At 47.1% G+C, this 18,837-nt stretch overlaps 1 protein-coding gene across 1 annotated transcript; it reads right to left on the reverse strand.

The window, feature by feature from the left end:
* Positions 1-397: 397 nt before the first annotated feature.
* Positions 398-6,241, reverse strand: PLAU (plasminogen activator, urokinase). Its single transcript, XM_058543136.1, has 11 exons — positions 6,138-6,241; positions 5,721-5,808; positions 5,236-5,269; positions 4,978-5,085; positions 4,472-4,646; positions 4,191-4,282; positions 3,784-4,003; positions 3,427-3,575; positions 2,697-2,837; positions 2,199-2,347; positions 398-1,540 (listed from the first exon to the last, which is right to left on the reverse strand). The coding sequence occupies exons 2-11, from the start codon at positions 5,775-5,777 to the stop codon at positions 1,364-1,366; spliced, it is 1,302 nt and encodes a 433-aa protein (XP_058399119.1). The 5' UTR covers positions 5,778-5,808; positions 6,138-6,241; the 3' UTR covers positions 398-1,363.
* Between the last annotated feature and the right edge of the window lie 12,596 nt (positions 6,242-18,837).

The raw sequence follows: 18,837 nt of genomic DNA on the forward strand, positions 1-18,837 counted from the left end.
TTTTCACTCATGCAGATGTTCTCCTTGGTTGAGATCAGCCCAAGGGATCATTGGGGTGGAGTGAAGAGAATATGGTGGGACTAATTCCCAAGAGGATCACCGTGTACAGTTGTATAAGATGTACACTGCACAAAGGCTTCAGGCTGAGGAGGGAATTGGGAATTGATACCCAGCCTGCACACTAAGCTGTGGACCCCTGACTTGGGGCATCTTTTTGTACTTTATGTGCTATGGAGGGCCTTCTCTACAACTCTCCTAGCCTCTACTTCCCAAAGCCCCATTAAGTCCAGAGATGCAACTCCACAAGAAACTCTGGGGTGCATGCCACCATCGTCATGTTCAACTTTTTATGCTCCCCAACTCCCTCACATACAAGCACCAGGGAAGAGCCAAAGTCTTCAGAAAAATCACATTTTATTGATCATCTTTATTCAAAATTATAAAAATAGATATAAATAAAAATAACAGAATATAATTATTAAATAGTCAGTGTACAGGAGTGGTCCTCACCCCACTCAGTGAGGATTGGATGAACTCGGCTAGAAGGTCAGAAGAGATAACTGGCCAAGAAAGGGACATCAGTGTGAAAGTGAGACTGAGACACCTAGTGCGGGTCCCGGGCCATGCCCCAGAATGATACATCCATAGGCATTGTCAGGTGGGAGACCCAAGAGGCCCCAGGAGTGACCCATGACCTCTCCAGACAGACTGTTCTACGTGGCATCACAGTCCATACAGTTTAGGGAAATATCTAGACTTGCAGTCAGACACAGGAACACACCAGCTCACATTGAGACTCACAGTGCATGCACACATGTGCAAATATACACACACACATATAATATTACCTGATACATTCATGGAATGCCAGAGCCCTTCTTTCAAGTCATTAGTGTCTCTAATCCCTAAACCACTGTTCCCACACTGGCCAAGCTCCCTGAAGAGACCTCAGTTCTGTTACACTTCGTAATGGGGAAATTATTCATTTCCCAACAATGGGCCTCACGAATGCCCACTGCTGGGGGAGCTGGCTCTCCTTCCACCCATGCACAGGAGATGCCATTGTTAACTCCAGGAGGCTTCAGTCCAGAAAAAGACAAACTACTGGTCAATACCATCCTGGGTCAGGACCACCCCTCCATCCTGGCCAGGAGGTATCTGGGCGCCCAGCACCCAGGCCTGTATCTGAGGGTAAAGCTATTTTCGCTCACCCTGGTGGGCAGCACAAGTAAAACCATCTCTGCAGAGCCTATGTTCCTCAGTCTCTTCCTTATATATAGCTGGTACAGGTGGCTCTACTGCAAAAATCATGGTCAATGTGGGAGGGTGGTGCCCCTCTCCTCCCTTGGCTCCCTGGGGGCCCTCAGAGGGCTAGGTCATTCTCTTCCTCGGTGTGAGTGCGGATCCAGGGCAGGAAGCGTGAGATCCTCGTGTAGACGCCTGGCTTGTCCTTCATGGCACATCCACGGCCCCAGCTCACGATCCCAGTCAGAGTCAGGCGGCCTTGGATGGGGCATACCAGCGGGCCCCCTGAGTCTCCCTGTTAAGCCAAAGACACAAAAGGTGAACCCTGGGAGAAGAGAGGAGGCGGCCATCTGGTCCTAGCACCCAATCATGCCTGAGAGAGAAGGGAGTTTCCTAGAGTCAAAGTGCTTAGTGACTCCCCATTTCCTACCACACCAAGTTTAAAATCCTCTGCTTGGCTTTCAAAGCCCTATTATCTGCCACTATTCCATCTACATTCTCAGACCCTCCTTCTCCTCCCCGCTCTGTGCTCATTCTCATTTTTTTATCTTTCAATTGAACTGCTCTCTTTTCTTCTCTCTGCCTCCTCAGTTTCCTATTGAATCACATTCTCTTTAAAGCCTCCCTTGTGTGACCATCCAGTGGGCACTCACCTCTCTCCTACTGATCATTTATAATTCACACCACACCCTGAGTACTGAGTTGTATTATTTTCTATTGTTTTCTCTTTCTTAGTCCCCCTCCCTCACCTAGTCTGAAGTGCCTAGCACAGAGCCAGGCTCATGACAACTGTTTGATAAACGTATAAGGATTTAAGCCTTTTAAGACCTGGGCTCCTGATTCTGGGTTTTGGGGGCTTTGGCTGGAGAGACACCTCCCAAAGCTGACAGGGACAGGCCCAGGAGCCCCGGGGAGATTTGGAGATGATGGAGAGAGATGCTTGGAACTCTCACCTGGCAGGAATCTGTTTCCCAATGAGGGTCAGCAGCACACAGCATTTTGGTGGTGACTTCAGAGCCGTAGTAGTGGGGCTGCTGACACTCCTGGTGGGAAACCAGCTTCACAACAGTCATTTTCAGCTGTTCTGGATAGAGATAGCCAGCTAGATGGAAGAAACAGGGGGAATTTATGTAAAGATGTATCTGTCTAGCCCTCCCACTGGGATTTTCTGCCAGGGAGGGGACCAAAAAGTGTCCCTACCAGAGAAAGCCCTTATTCTTTTTCCACCCAAATCTGAGCCTTTACCCCATCTATAGCCCCTCACCCCCCATCTATTTACCTTTATGATCCATCATTTTCTAAACAATGTTCCCCACTGCATCCCTGGACCCATCTGCTGCCTCCACGATGCTCCCGTCTCTATCTCCACAGTCCTCCCTTGATCAAGCTGAGCTCACTTCTAGGTTACAACACTCCCCCAAGACCCTCAGGCAGCCCCAAATATCACTTACTGGAAGTCTCTTTTCCAAAGCCAGTGATCTCACAGTTTGTGCCAAAATGGTCATCGCCATATGGTGGGGGCAGGCAGATGGTCTGTATGGACCGGGATGGCTGTGCACACTGGCCCGAGCTGGAACTGATCTTCAGCAAGGCTGGGGGAGGGGCAAGGGGTCAGGTGGTCACCATCTCTCCCCACCAAATGCTGAGGGAGTGGCTTTCTATCCCTAGGTCAATTAGGGTCAGGGCTCATCCTGGGAGATCTGCTGATAGCTTGTCACCCAAAAGAAGCCTCCCCTGTCCCATGCCTCGAGGGCTTTGTCCCAGCTCCTACAAAGGCTGGGACACCCAGGGCTGACACATACAACTGTATGGGTTTTTTTCTGCAAAAACCCCTGGCTGAGGTAGCTGGGCTAAAATCCAGCCCAATGCTCTCTCCAACTTCTATATCCTGGGACAGACAGAGGCTGCATTCAACAAAGGAAGGGGCATTCCAGCCCAAGCCATATGCCCAAGGGGCCACTGCCACCCAGAGGAGGTTATCTGTTTGGAAATTCAGGAACTCTACAGAGGAGCACCAGGCACCTCATATGTGTCACTCTGAATCCTTCTCCATCACTCCCTTTGTTGTATAAAGCAGGGTCTTCAAGTTCCCCTACAACCTCAACCTCCCACCTGAGTCTCTTCTTGGACCCCACTTCCCCTAACCATCCTTATTATGGCAGTTGAGGGTTTTCCACTCACCGATATCATTGTGGTGAGCAAGTGTGTCAGCACTATAGCCCTCATGCAAGATGAGCTTTTCCACCTCAAACTTCATCTCCCCAGGCGTCTCGGAGTTAAGACTTGACCGACCCAGGTAGACAGTGTAGTCCTCTTTCTTTGGGTGATTACTGTGGGAGGGAAGACCTGTCAGACAGTCTGATCTCATGAGATCCTGTCACTTCCCCTCCACACCACCTCAGAGCATGACTTGTTCCCAAGGCCATGGGCTGCACGGAGAGGGGCTGAGAACTGAAGTGGAACCTTTCGCTGGGAAAGAGAAAGGGATGTGTTCGGGGTAGGGCAGGAGGGTCAGAGAGAAGAGACGGGGGGACGTACATGAAGCAGTGTGTGGCGCTGACCACCCAGCAAGGACTGATGAGGCTGCCGCCGCACAAGTAAGTGACAGAGCCTCCGCGGTGCCTCTTATAGATGGCCGCAAACCAGGGCTGGTTCTCGATGGTGGTGAATTCTCCCCCAACAATCTTAAAGCGGGGCCTCAGAGCCTTCTGACCACATTGAAATTCTGCTTTTTCCGGAGGAGAGGGGGTACTTTTTCCTGAAGGAGAAAAAGAGGGATGTCTTGGGGAGGCAGGTAGGATAAAGTGCCCCTCTCCTTGTCCTCTGACCTCCCAGTTTTTCAAGGCCTGGCAGGCTCCTTCCTCATCCCTCCTATGATGGAATGAGGGGCTGTACGAGTTTGTCCCCTTCCACCCTACCATCATAAACAGGTCAGTGACACTCACCAAAAGAGCAGTCCTGCACCATGCACTCTTGGACAAGCTGGTTTAGGCCAACCTGCACATAGCACCAGGGCCTTCTCTGGTTGTCTGGGTTCCTAGCAACACAGAGTGGAAGGGGGTGTCATACCAACCCAGAATGCCTTTCCTGCATCCTCCCCTGCAGGGAAGACTCAACTAGAGGCCTTGCTTTTCTCATGCTGTGGCCAGCACTCTGGAAGCAGAAGGGGATGGTAACAAGGGTTTCTGTGAGGCCATGGGGAGGGTCCTTGCTGCCCCCACCTCACCTGCAGTAATTGTGTTTCCCCAGGCCCAGCTGAAGGGCATCAGGTCTGTGGGCATGATATGTTTTCATAAGGACTGCGGGAGAGTTCCACTCCAGGCAGGGCCGGCCCCTGATGTCAGTTTTGGCCTTCCCTCGGTAAGAGCGACCATTCCCCTCATAACAGGTTTTTGATGTATCTACAGAAGAATGTGAGGATGAGAAAATATTAGAATAAGGAGGAAGTTCAGACAGGCATTTTAGAGATCCTGCCAAACACCGCATGATTTAAACCTTGGCAGAAGACACTAGAAAAGTGTCTCCTTCCATCTCCATCTCACATTTGTGCAGCCACAGATTCATGAGACAGTGTGTGTTTATGTTTGACTGTGTACATCACATAGGGATGAAGATGTCCCCCACTCCACCTCCAGCTCTTAACTCCTGCCTGCTCTTGCATCCCACCCATCTCTCCCTGCCACAAAATCTCTGGTGCCCCCTCCTCCCCACTTAGAATCAGGATCCCCATACCTATTTCACAGTGTTCCCCTTGGAATTTCTTTGGGCAGTTGCACCGCTGAATGTTGGAGAAGAACTTGTAGGACACACATGTTCCTCCATTCAGACAGCCACAGTTTGCTGCAGAGCACAAAGGTGGGGGGTAAGCAAGGAGTGTGGGAAGAAGCAAGGGGGAAGCCAGCCCTGCAGCAGGGTCAGGGAGGGGCTGCCCCCTGAGTCTTTTTCAAGATGTCTGTGCAGCCAGATATTATGCAAGGGGTGGATACTCACATGCACTGGACGCTCCATGAAGTTTATGGCTGCCCTGGAAGAGAGGGGAGGGGAGGGGGAAAGTTCACTGAAGGTCCCACGCTCCTGGGATTCCAGGGTGTGGATAAACTGGCCCCAATCCCAAAACTCACCCTTCCCACCAGCTCCCTCTCTCCTCACTCTGTTCATATCTAACTGGCCCTCAAATGGAAGATCATAGATTTCCAGCAGGGAGAAATGGATTGACTCAAGCAAGCTTCACATATCAGGTGCCAGCAGGCTGGGGCAGTCCCTGCGGTTTTTCCTCCTTTGCCGGCAAGTGAGAACTCCCTTGGTTCTCAAGGCCCCCATTGCCACACTTGTCCTATTTTCCTGGGAGGGTCTGGCCCTGCTGTTCATGGAATTCGGAGGACTCCAGTTCCCTATGCAGCCCCTTCCTTCCCCTGGCGCTGTTCAGGGGTTCAGCAAACCCCGCCGCCATAAGTCAAAGCAGAGAAGCCACTCACTTCAGAGTCGCTCACGACCAGGACACAGAGGAGCAGGCAAGCCAGCAGGACTCTCATGGTGGCGAGGCTGAGGCTCTAGACAGCGGCTCTGCAAGGAAAGGAGAAGTCAGGGGAAGAAGCGGAGGAGCGAGAAAGCGGCCCGGGTGGTTACTGCAGTTCAGGGCAGAAGCCCCTAGGTCCCCTGTGAGGCGAGCCCGCGGTGACCAGGCTCCCCAGGCCCGGCCGTCTTTCCTTTCTCGGGCCTCAGGGGTCCCGGCGCAGCCTGGACCGGCATCCGGGGGGAGACGCATGGACACGGGGAGCGGTGACTCAGCCGCGGCCGCAGCCGAGCCGGAGCAGCCGGGGTAGGGGGAAGGGAAGCCAGCGGACGGGGCCGCCGCGCATTCGCCCCGCGCTCCTAGGGCGGCGCGCACTCACCGGCGGCTGTGGCAGGAGGGCTGCGGAGCCGGGATGGCGGGCACAGGTTGACACTGACACTTAGCCGGGCTCCGGGGCTCCAGTCTCTGCGCTGTGCTGCTAGCCAGCTGCGCGGACTCTATATTAGGACTCGCCCCAGCCTGGCCCCGCCCCAGCCCAGGATCGCCCTTTCCACTCCCTTCCCTCCCCTTCCCGGAGCCCGCCCCGCGACCTGGACCCCGCGTGCTTCCCCAGCCATGACTGAGAGTGTGGGGCAGCGTGGTCCCCAGGGGAGGAGACATGCGAGGTCTGAATTGTGGGATCTAGAGGCATCTAAATTCGCAGCCCGCTCATCCCAGCTCATCCCATTCATCTGGCCTGGGCCCCGCCCCAGTGCCAGGCCCCGAGGTGCAGAGAGGAGAGGCGCTGCCGGGACTTTGTCCCGGTACAGCTCTGATACCTCCTCCAGGATCCCCTAAATCAGCTGTTCTCCAGCCTTTTCACACTCGACCGCCAACTGCCTGGGAGACTGATTCAGACCCCTGGATATATAGGGGCAGGGTCCGCAGCTCATATAGCTATGAGTTCTCTTTCTCAACGTGAAAATGCACGTGACACGCACTCGCTGAAACACAGACAAAAAACCTGCTAACAGGGGCTGCTTCTGTCGAGTGCCGGCTCCCCTCAAATCTTCAACACAACCAGCGGATAAGACAAAGCTGAGTTTATTGCTTACTGAATTTAGGGATTTTGGTAGTGGGGAACGAGAGAGGGGAGGTAAGGTCGGATTTCATGGAGAATTTGCAGTTTGTTTTAAGGGTGGTCTTTGAAAGTGAGGGCCTGATAAGGATTGGATAAGGATCATGATATAATATTGTAGGATTGTGAGAACGAGGTCTTAGGGCACAAACTGTTGATGCTTTCTGTTGAAGTGTTGATGGGTCTTTCAGGAAGTTCCTACAATGAACAATCCATCTATTTGCTTGGGCTGGAGTATAGTTAGTTGATAAAGACAATGGAATAGTAAAGCCTTATTAATGTATACAGTAAACTGTGGAGGGGTAGGAAGTTCTGTTTTCACCTCTGAAGAGAGGAATTGGGGAACTGGAGGACAAAAATGAGAAGATTTGTTTTTCACTGTATGCCCTTTTACGCTATTTAAATTTTTGAAAACACATCCTTATATCACCCATTCCAAAAAGATGATTACAGAGTTCTGAATGCACATGTATTTAGTATTCTACTTCATCATACAGCCTTGTTTCTAATAAGGTTAAATAATTGCTTATCAAATAAGGTGGGCCTCCAGAAAGACAGACCATGTGTAAAGGACTCTACCCGTTCTTCCTGCCTGATGGTGAGCGCACACACTTGTGTACACAAGCACATGCACACACACATGCACACGCACATATCCCTCAGGCACAGTTGAAGGAGCACAGCAGGGACTCCAAGGTTGGGTCACCCGCATCCCTTTCCCCTAGTGTTGGAACCAGGGCTTGGGGTCAATTCCACCTAGCAGGGCTGTCTCCCCTAATGGGAGAGGAGGGGGCTGAGTCCCTATAACTCTCTAGAGGTTCAAGGCCAGGCCCAAGGCTTGGTCCCTCTCCCCACCTAGGCCTACAGCATTTTGCTGCCTAGCAAACCTGGACTGGGTCTGGGACCACTTGAATGGGGCAGGACAAGGGCAGGGAGAGTGCCAGGAAGGTAGGAAGGAGGAAAGACTCTTTGCTCTGCTCCAGCCCAAGGTCTCAGGATGCCAGTCTCTGCCTGGGGAAAGTGCAAGTTAACTTTCCAGCTGTCACGAGGCAGGTGACCCATAGTCCTCCAGAGAGAGCTTTTCTGTGCCCGGCTGAGCTGCCAGCCTCCCCAGGGATGGACTAAGTCAGAGGAGCTACAGGCCTCGGAGCTGGCCTCACTACTTCCTCTAGAAGACCGGGACATGTTTTGTTTAGATTTAGAATACATTAATTGTAAATAAACATGATCAAAATGTAAACAGAGATGTTGCAGCCTGAGGACTTACCCTGAAACTCTTAGGTTAGTTATCAGGAAATTCCCAGCAAACTGTCTCGTGAATCACACAGCTCCCCAGCAGCTCTCATGACTCCAGATTACTTGGCTGGAGGCTGTCATGCTGAATCTCAAGAGTAGGATGACCTCATTTCCTCCCTGTCAAAGAGGCTTGGAGACCGTTATGCAGCGTGACATCCTCTTCCCCCTCCTTCCCCCTGCTGCCTCTTCACCTGGTTGAACAATCCTAGAGCCTCTAACTCTTCACAGAACTTCCTTTTCACTCTGTGATCTTTGGCGCTCTCTGAAATCTCTGTGTCTGTCCTTTGGTGCACAGTCTGTGCTAGTCTTTCGGTTCTTGGAGGGCATAGACCACATCTTAAATACCTTTGTCTCTCCCTCAGCACTTGGTGTGTGCCTTGTTCACGCAGGTGCTTTATTATAAATGAATCAGGAACAAGTGGAAACAGAGAGCTTTGGGGCACCCCAGAAGTTTCCCGCCTCTCTCTGTCTTTTTTTCCTTGCCATAAAAAATAGTACCGGCATCGTTTCTGTCTTGTGCTAAAAAGCACTTTGATATAAACTATTCTCCTTTAAACTCACAACTTCTTTGTGATGTAGCTGAGAATTGTTATTCCCATTTTGCAGATGAGGACAATGAGGTGGACAGAAGATACACAGTTGACGAGCGGCAAAGCCAGCACCCAGATTTTCATTCCATTGCTCTATGCCTCCCTGCCTCCACAAGAGAGAGGTACAAGACAGAATGCTGTGAAGAGATGGGCCAGATGATGTAAGATGTTCCAGCTCGGAGAGCCATCTTACTGGCTTTTGAGAACTTCCAGAAACACTCCTCAGGCTATGGGCTCTGAGCTCCTGGGAGGGCCTTGCTGTAATATGAGTTACTTGCTCATCTGAGTTGCAGGACCTAACTTGGTGGTCTAGGCTATCTGAAGTTTCTATCAAGGATAAAAGAATAAGGAACTGAATGTGTATGATTTCATTCTTTCCTGACTCCCAGAGTAAAGCCACCAGCTCCCTGCCTCTGTGTCTCAGGAGTCCAGATCTCCTGAGTCAGCAGAGACTAATGGAGGGGCCCCCTTTCCTGAAGCTGTTCATAAAGGGGCAGGCAGATGCCAGATGTGCAAGGGGACCAGGATGTCCGAACTTGGCCCTGAGACTGTGTCCAGGTAACTGGGCTCCTGAAGGGCTATTTTCTGACCAGCAGAACCCCAAAGGAAGTTCACGTCAAGTCGTAGGATGTATTCCTGGATTGCTGTACCAAGAAGGTTCAGCTTGGGTATAGAAAGAGCACAGTGTCTAGCCTCAGGTCTGACACATCTAAGTTGAATGACCTTAGGCAAGACACTTAACTCTCTTGGTCTCAGTTCTCCAACCATAAAATGAGGCAATGCCTGCCCTGCCTGTGCCTCACTTTGAGGACTGAATGAGATCATGCTTGTGTGTGAAAGCATTCATTCACCCCATTATTCATTCATCCAGTATTTATCACGGATCTACTGTGTGCCAGGCACAGATCTAGACGCTAGAGATAGGACGAACTTTGGAAACTATAATTCCTACCCTGAGTGCCTCCCTTGCCTTCCTGACTATGGCTGTACCAGCCCAGAAGACCACGCCATTCTGGAATCCATCCCAGAATTCCAGCCAAGTGGGGATGCTATGTCCTTAGCTAGCAGTTCCCAGCAACTGGCCAGCTGCATGTGCTGCTCGCCCCCACAGCCCTAACTCCCACTTCCTCCCACTCCTCTCTGTTGTCTGCGGCCTGAAGCTCTTCTCTCTTTCTTACACGGGGGCAGATGGACTCCTCTGCAGTTCTGGGAAGGAGATGCTAATTGCTGATCACATAGCTTCCTTGGATCTGAAGACTCCTTCTCCCTGCGTGTTTAGTGTTAAGGGCAAAGATGCTGTCGTCACAGCAGGCACTGAAAGCCACGTCTTGGGACCGTAACATGATAGGGGAGGTGCTGGAACTTCTAGGCCCCCAGTGGCCTGTGGAAAGAGTGGGGCGGGGAAGCCACATTCTTGCTTCCTTACTCATGGAAAGCAAAGAGCCCAGGGGCTGCACCCTGAGGTTATACTTTGTCGTCAGTAGCACTATGAACAGAGGGACCAAGTTGGTCCCTCCAACTTCAGCCTATGACCCCCTACCCTTCCTCGCCCTTTCCTGCTTCACCATCTCTGGCCCAATTCCTAGCCCCACCCAGGCCAGTCAGCTCAGACTTCTGCATGAATATTTTGAGCCTTGGTCAAATTTTTTCTTTGTCTCTAACTTAAACCCAGTTACTTCCTAAGTCAAGAACTTATTGCCTTCAAGGAGTGTTGGTCATGGCTTTCCAGACCTTCTGGATTCTGACTCCCTCACCAGGAACCAAAGCTAGGCCCTGGTCCTAGAACTTCTGCTTAGAGCCCAGGTTACCATGTTAGATGGCAATGGCTGCTTAACTGGAAGCTAAGTGGGATACGGAGGAACAGAGGGCTGGGATGGGAAACCAGAAACTGGTGGGTTTGCCGAAAACTGCCAAAAAGTCAATGACGTTTAGAGAAATAAATGCAGCCGGGAGCTGATATACTCAAAAATATTGTTCAGAAGAAAACCAAGATAATATCCATAGCCCATATGATGTATAATTTCATGTGCTTATGGCCCTCCTAAGCTGGATTCTATATGCTTCTCTGTCTTTAAAGCAAGTGCCAGCAGTTCCCTTTCCATTACACAGAGAAGGAAATAGAAGACTAATGAAGGGAAGTGAATCATCTGAATTCATTCACTGAAAATGATGGGATTCAGAATTCACCGACTTTTGAGGAACCTCATGACACATTTTCACCCTGTCCCCTCCTATTCTGAATCCTTACTCCTCCCTTCCTGACCACCTTCAACCCCCATCCTCAGTTTCTGTGTCTTCCTACCCACTTGCAGAAGGTGCCTCTTTTCTCCAAGCAGTGATTGATAACAGTGTAATGAGGCAGCCAAGTCCTGGGGAGAAGTCAGTCTCCTATTAGAAGGTACTATAGGGGGCCACCCTGATGGCATAGTGGTTAAGTTCATGCGCTCTGCTTTGGCGGCCCGGGATTTGTGGGCTCAGATCCTGGGCATGGACCTACACAGCGCTCATCAAGCCATGATGAGGCGGCATTCCACATACAAAATAGAGGGAGATTGGCACAGATGTTAGCTCAGGGACAATCTTCCTCACTAAAAAAAAGAAAAGGAAGGTACTATAGGACAAAATGTGTGGAAGTCTGTGGGAAGAAGGAGCAGGAACATAGCAGGGAGCCCCTGAGATGGTGCATATGCAGAGTGAGAAGGTAATGGAACCAGGAGACTCCTGTTTGCTCTACCAGCAGTGATGATGGGAAGTGTGACAGGAACTAAAGAAGAGGAAGTCTATTCTCTCCAAGGGGATATTATAATCTACCCTTTGTTAAAGATAGATAATAACAGCCGACCTTTATTTGTTTTACATTCATTTTCTTTTTCAATCTTAGCAACAACCTTTAGGGACAGTACTATTTTTTTAAAAAATAATTTTATTTATTTATTTATTTTCCCCCTAAGCCCCAGTAGATAGTTGTATGTCATAGCTGCACATCCTTCTAGTATGTGGGACGCGGCCTTAGCATGGCCGGAAAAGCAGTGTGTCGGTGCGTGCCCGGGATCCGAACCCGGGCCCACCAGCAGCTGAGTACACGCACTTAACCACTAAGCCACGGGGCCGGCCCAAGGACGGTACTATTAATATCACTATTTTATGGATGAGAAAACTGAGGCTCACAGAGTATAAGCAGTTTACCCAAGGTAACACTATATGTAAATGGTAGAGTTGGGACCCATATCAAGACCTGGTTGATTCCAGGGTTTGGAGAACTATCTCTGAGGCAGTATGACATTCAGTCAGGAAGGTGGGGGTGCTTGTCCTTATACCTGGAACTCTTCCTACTTCTAATCCACGGTGCCACCCCAGCGTAGCCCCAGCTGCCCAAGTCATGTCTGTGTTGGTTCCTGCCTACCCAGCTCAAGCCAAATGTTTATCAAAAAAACATTTGATAAAAATGTTTTTCCTTTTGCTTAATATGGCCAGCCACAGTTGTGTCTGCTGAGTCTGGTCAGAGAAGTGATCTTTGGGTCTTCTGGCTGTGTTTATATATCTTTATGGATCCCTGGAACCATCAATGTCCAGTCTTCCTTTTTCACAACCATTATTTACCCGTATTTATATAATGGAGATACCCTGGGGTTTTTCTGTGGTAAAATAACAGTAGCATCTATTTACTGAGCATGCATTTTATTTCACAGGCATTGGGTAACAATTCTGTATGCATTATGTCATTTAATCCTCAATGAGGGAGATGCAATATCTTCCCCACTTTATGGATAAGGAAATGGAGGCTCTGAGAGGTTAAAGTCACACAGCCAAGCCAATACCTGGTAGATCAAACTCAGCTTTCTGACTCCAAAGCCTGTGTTGATAATCACTATGATAGTATTGTCTCTTTATCCCTTCTTGAGAAAAAAAAATACCCTGTTGAGTAGGTGCCCAGGAATCTGTAATAATAATTATTCACTAATGTTATGTTTTCCAACCTTGTCTGCTGATAAGAATCACCTGGATTGAAGGTTTAAAAAACATAGAATTATAGAATTGAAAGCCCAGAAATAAAACCACACATATACGGACAGCTAATTTTCGACAAAGGAGCTAAGAACATACAACAGAGAAAGGAAAATCTCTTCAATAAATGGTGTTGGGAAAACTGGACAGCCACATGCAAAAGAATGAAAGTGGACCATCTGCTATCGCCATTCACAAAAATTAACTCAAAATGGATCAAAGACCTGAAGGTGAGACCTGAAACTATAAAACTCATAGAAGAAAATATAGGCAACACACTATTTGACAGTGGTCATAAAGGAATCTTTTCAGATGACATGCCTACCCAGACTAGGGAAACAAAAGAAAAAATAAGCAAGTGGGACTTTATCAGATTAAAGAGTTTCTACAAGACAAACGAAACCAGAATCAAGATGAACAGACAACCCACCAGCTGGGAGAGAATATTTGCAAAACATATATCTGACAAGGGGTTAATCTCCATAATATATAAAGAACTCACACAACTGAACAACAAAAAAAACAAACAACCCGATCAAAAAATGGGCAGAGGAAATGAACAGGCACTTCTCCAAAGAAGATATGCAGATGGCCAATAGGCACATGAAAAGACGTTCAACATCGCTAATCATCAGGGAAATGCAAATCAAAACAACACTAAGATATCACCTCACACCCATTAGAATGGCTATGATCACCAAGACAAAAAACAACAAATGTTGGAGAGGATGTGGAGAAACAGGAACCCTCATACACAGCTGGTGGGAATGCAAACTGGTGCAGCCTCTATGGAAAATGGTATGGAGATTCCTCAAAGAATTAGAAATAGAAATACCCTATGATCCAGCTATCCCACTACTGGGAATCTATCCAACGAACCTGAAATCAACAACCCAAAGAGGCTTATGCACCCCTATGTTCATTGCAGCATTATTCACTACAGCCAAAAAGTGGAAGCAACCTAAATGTCCCTCCACTGATGATTGGATCAAGAAGATGTGGTATATATATACAATGGAATACTACTCAGCCATAAAAAAAGACAAAATTGTCCCATTTGCAACAACATGGATGGGCCTGGAGGGTATTATGTTAAGTGAAATAAGCCAGAAAGAGAAAGACAAACACTGTATGATCTCACTCATATGTGGAATATAAACCAACACATGGACAGAGAAAACTATATTGCGGTTACCAGGGGCAATGGGGGTGGGGGATGGGCACAAGGGTTGAAGGGAGACATATACATGGTGATGGACAAACAAAAATGTACAATCCAAAATTTCACAATGCTATAAACTATTAAAACATCAAAAAAAAAAAACACATAGAATTTCAGGTTACTTCCTTGGAAATTCTGATTCATTAGTTCCAGGATGGAGCTTAGGAATCTGATTCTTAATATGCATGACAGAGGATTCTTACCACCAAACAAGTTTTGGGAAAATGTCAGTCAATGCATATCTAGGGAGCGTTGGTTTATTTTTTCACCTGGGACTGTGCATTTAATTACCGACTTTCTATCTGCTGGGGCTTCTACTCCAGCCCCATCCTTTGAGATGGGAGCCAAAAGAGAGCGTGGAGGTGGGAAAGGTCCGGGACTAGAAGGCAGACTTTTGGGCAGAGTTTCCTAGGCAGGGATGAATCAAGGAGGGGATGTACACCTGAGAGCCTGGTGCCAACCCAGCCACCCTGAGGTGACTTTTCTAAAGAATCTGTTCTCTAAAAGTTAATTGCTTCAGCATTTTGTACTTGTTCTTTTTTTAGATCCTAGTGATAGTTACATTTAAAAAATGCCAAATGGATAGCTAAAGGAGGGACTTTTCCATATGGAGACTAAAAGAGCTTGGGGAATCAGAGTAACCCTCAAAGTCACAGCAGTAGATGAAAAATTGACTCCCCAAGACCCCAGGAAAATTAGGAGAGACAGAGTAGACATGAGAACAAAGCAGAGTTGAGAATACCTGTACTTACTAGTACTTTTCTATCTATGATATATCCTTACAGTTCCTGTGCTGGCCCCCTTCTGAGCTTCTCAAGGTCAGTTTTTTTTCTAGGTTCTTCTGGTTCCACCTGAATAAAACTGGGTTTCCAGAGCATTGTCCCTTTGCAGGAAGGGTGGGAACTACCCCCAGCAGCAATGGGTCCAGCAGCTTGTGGGATGACCACAACATTTGCATTTTTAGTCAAAAAGGAAGCAACAGTGACACTCTCCCCATGCAGACCCTCTGCTCCGTGGCATAGTGTCCTAAAGATTTATTCAATCTATACCATGGCAGTCAGCCTGTCTAATTATTTATAAAGAAAATTCTGCTTCAAGTTCTAAAAATAAAAGAATTGAGCTCAACTCAAACTGTTAATTTCATTCAATCAACCAAAAATTATTTTCAAGTATCTAAGGTGTGCCCAGCACTGTGCCAGGCCCTGAAGGCACACAGAAGAAAAGACATGATCCCTGACCTGGAAAAGCTTAAAATCTGGTAAAGAAGACAAAATAAATATACATGAAACAATTTAAAAGCCAGTAAGCAGGATGGTTACTATCAAAAAAACCCAGAAAATAACAAATGTTGTCAAGGATGTGGAGACATTGGAACCCTTGTGCACTGTTGGTGGGATTGTAAAATGGTGCATACAATTTTACAATTTCCATATGGAAAATTGTACGGCAGTTCCTCAAAACATTAAACATAGAACTATCAAATGATCCAGCAATCTCACTTCTGGGTATGTATCCAAAAGAATTGAAGGCAGGGTCTTGAAGAGATATTTGCACACTCATGTCATAGAAGCAATATTCCCAATAGCCAAGAGGAGGAAGGAATCCAAGTGTCCATCAACAGATGAATAGATAAGCAAAATATGCTATACACATACAATGGAATATTATTCAGTCTTAAAAAGGAAGGAAATCTCATCACATGCCACAATGTGGATGAACCTTGAAGACATTATGCTAAGTGAAATAAGCCAGTCCCCAAAAGGCAGATATTGTATGATTCCATATATATCTTTAGATACAGAGGTATCCAAAGTAGCCAAATTCATAGAAACAAAGAATGGTGGTTACTAGGGGATAGGGAGAGGAGAAACGGGGAGTTGTTGTTTAATGGGTATAGAGTTTCAGTTTTGCTAGATGAAGAAGTTCTGGAGATCTGTTGCACAACAAAGTGAATATACTTAACACTAATGAACTGTACACTTAAAAATGATTCAGATGGTAAATTTTACGTTATGTGTTTTTTACCACAATTAAAAAGAAAACAAAATTGTTAACATTAAACAGTCTGACCACTGACCATGAATGCAGTAGAAGCTTAGAAAACAAAGACACTGAAGTTAGAGGTTTTCTGGACCTGAACAAATCCTAAAGGATGGGTCATGTTGGGATTGGTAGAGAGCAGGAGAAAAGGAGTTCCAAGCAAGAGTCCTGGAAAAAGACAAGCCTGGAATAAACATTGTCTATATTGTGGAGAGTAAACTCTGTATGTGCTTAACCGTGGGGTATGTTTGCGTGTGTGTATGTAGATGTATATACAAGCAGTGAGAAATCTGGCCCGATGATGGAGTTGACATAAAGGTAGAGCGAGGTCAGATTATAAAAGTCTTAAAAGCCAGGTAGAAGACTTTACTTGATACCATAGACTCCAGAAAGGCACTGTAGGTTCTGGAACAAGGATGTGTATAAGGTTTTTAGTAAAGCTGAAAATTCTCACTGGTCTCAATTGATATAAGAGAAGCAAAAGAGAGTAACTTGGATTTTGTGTAGGCTCAGGCTAGAGAGAATTGGGGAATGATAAACCCCTGGGGTGGGTACAATGGTGGGAATGAGAGTGAGAATTGAAATGAGAGGACACCGGAGGGGAAGTGAGAATGCAAAGGACTTGATGAAGACTCCTACATACAGCTGTCTTTGTTCCTGTTCTTTAGGAACTTTTGTTTTTCCAGACTCGCAGGATCACATGTTTTGCTTCAGAAAGAGCCTAAGAAAGTTCCTTTAAAGGGCTGTACCGTGAAACCCATATTTGAAGGCCAATACGATAGTCTCATGGATTGGAATGGGAAGACTGAGGGTAGAGAGCCCCACTGCCGTATCCCAGTGGCACCTGTCAAGTACAAAGGCCATATCGCTGAGCTTGAGCTGAGAGCTTCCTCTTGAGGAAGGGGGTGACTGGCTGTGGCAAGGGCTGTGGTTTCAGAGTCAGAGAATGGAGCTCCAATCTTAACTTGGTTGCTGACTCCATCTGTGAACCTGGCTGAGTCACTTCCCTCCGTAGGCCTCTGTTTTCTGTTTAGCGGAATGCAGAATGACATTTTTCTACCTGCTTTCACAGAAGACAGAAGTGGTTGAAAGAACAAGAAATTTACATCAGGCGTCTCTAAGCAAACGGGTGAGGCCTGGGCTGAAGCAAAGCCCAGGATGTGTGAGGACATGGGGCCCAGGTTTGACGTGCCCTGCTCTTGACATCAGAAGTCCAGGGGGAGGACGTAACTACTAAACAATATAAACAAATGTTGCCCCAGAGAGCCTGGGTTCTGGGAATATGAACAGGGAATCCTGACCAAAATTCCAGGTCTCCAAGTTCCCCTGAAGGAGTCATGAGGCTCATGCAGGAGGTGAATCACCTCACCCAGGATCTGTCTTGGAGATCTAAACCACCTAATACGAGCCCCAGCAAAGGAAGGGGCTAGAGGGAGGCTTGATTCAAATAGCTTGGGGGTTGTAGCTAAAATATAAGCTGTTCCCCTGGATCTTGATGAGACCAAGAAACAATTTTACCCAAGGCTCTGGATGCTGTTCTAGTTCTGAGGTCAGTGGCTGGTCAAAGCCATAAAGTCAGTCCCCATGGAGTCAGCACAGTTGTCTCTGGTCTGGAAGACTGCATGGAAAAAGGAGCTCAGAAGATTGTGGGCCTAAAGAAATTGAATTTGTATTCTTCCCAGAGTCTGCATTATTTCTTAGTCCAACTCTCCATAAGCAAAAGGCAAAAAGATGGGCAGCAGCTCTTTAGAGCCTGGAAGAGAGACCAGAGGGTTTAGGTCAGAAGTGTGTTGGCTGTTCATCAGCAATGATGGTTTCTTTACCACAGGGAAATATCAATCCTCAGAGCCAGGGGAGGCTCATGGGATGCCCAGGGGGAGGAGCAGACCCTGGGAATCTGGAACACTTGGACTTGTGGAGCCCTGTGTTCAAAAAGGATCTCACATACCACTTCACACCCATTAGGATGGCTATTATCAAAAAAGTGGAAAATAACAAGTGTTGGCAACGAAGTGGAGAAATTGGAACCCTTGTGCTTTGCAGGTGGGAATGTAACATGGTGCAGCTGCTGTGGAAAACAGTTTAGTGGGTCCTCGAAAAATTAAATGTAGAATTACCATATGATCCAGCAATTCTACTCCTATGTATATTCCCAAAAGAATTGAAAGCAGGAACTCAAACAGATACTTGTACACTCATGTTCATAGCAGCATTATTCACAATAGCCAAAAGGTGAAGGTGAAAGGAATGCAATTGTCCACTGACAGATGAATGGAGAAACAAAATATGGCGTATGCATACAATAGAATATTATTCAGCCTTAAAAAGGAATGAAATTCTGATACATGCTATAACGTGGATTAACCTTGAAAACATTAAGTTTAGTGAAACAAGCTAGACACAAAAGGCCACATATTGTATGATTCCACTTATATGAGGTACCTAGAACAGGCAAACTCATACAGATGGAAAGTCAAATAGAGGTTACCAGAGGTTGAGGGGGAAGAGGATAGGAAGTTATTGTTTAATGGGTACAGAGTTTCTGTTTGGAATGACAAAAAAGTTCTGGAAGTGAATAGTGGTAATGGTTGCACTACAAAGTGAATGTACTTAATGCCATCAAACTGTATGGTTAGAAAAGTAAATTTTATGTTATGTATATTTTACCACAATATAAATAAATAAATAAATAAATAAATAAATAAATAAATAAATATTTTCAAAAAATGGTTAAAATGGTAAATTTTATGTTATGTACATTTTGCCAAAAAAAGGCGGGGGGTGGGGGGGCTCCCATGACACAGGGATC

This window comes from Diceros bicornis, chromosome 6 (assembly GCF_020826845.1).
Source record: "Diceros bicornis minor isolate mBicDic1 chromosome 6, mDicBic1.mat.cur, whole genome shotgun sequence".
Classification (NCBI taxonomy): Eukaryota; Metazoa; Chordata; class Mammalia; order Perissodactyla; family Rhinocerotidae; genus Diceros; species Diceros bicornis.

What these genes read in the sequence shown, in the direction of transcription:
- PLAU (XM_058543136.1), bottom strand. Translation starts at nt 5,777, where the DNA reads ATGAGAGTCCTGCTGGCTTGCCTGCTCCTCTGTGTCCTGGTCGTGAGC. An exon ending in TCATGGAGCGTCCAGTGCAT is followed by an intron (nt 5,086 to 5,235) that starts GTGAGTATCCAC and finishes TGTGCTCTGCAG; the next exon opens with CAAACTGTGGCTGTCTGAAT. An exon ending in TGCTCACCACAATGATATCG is followed by an intron (nt 2,838 to 3,426) that starts GTGAGTGGAAAA and finishes CCCCTCCCCCAG; the next exon opens with CCTTGCTGAAGATCAGTTCC.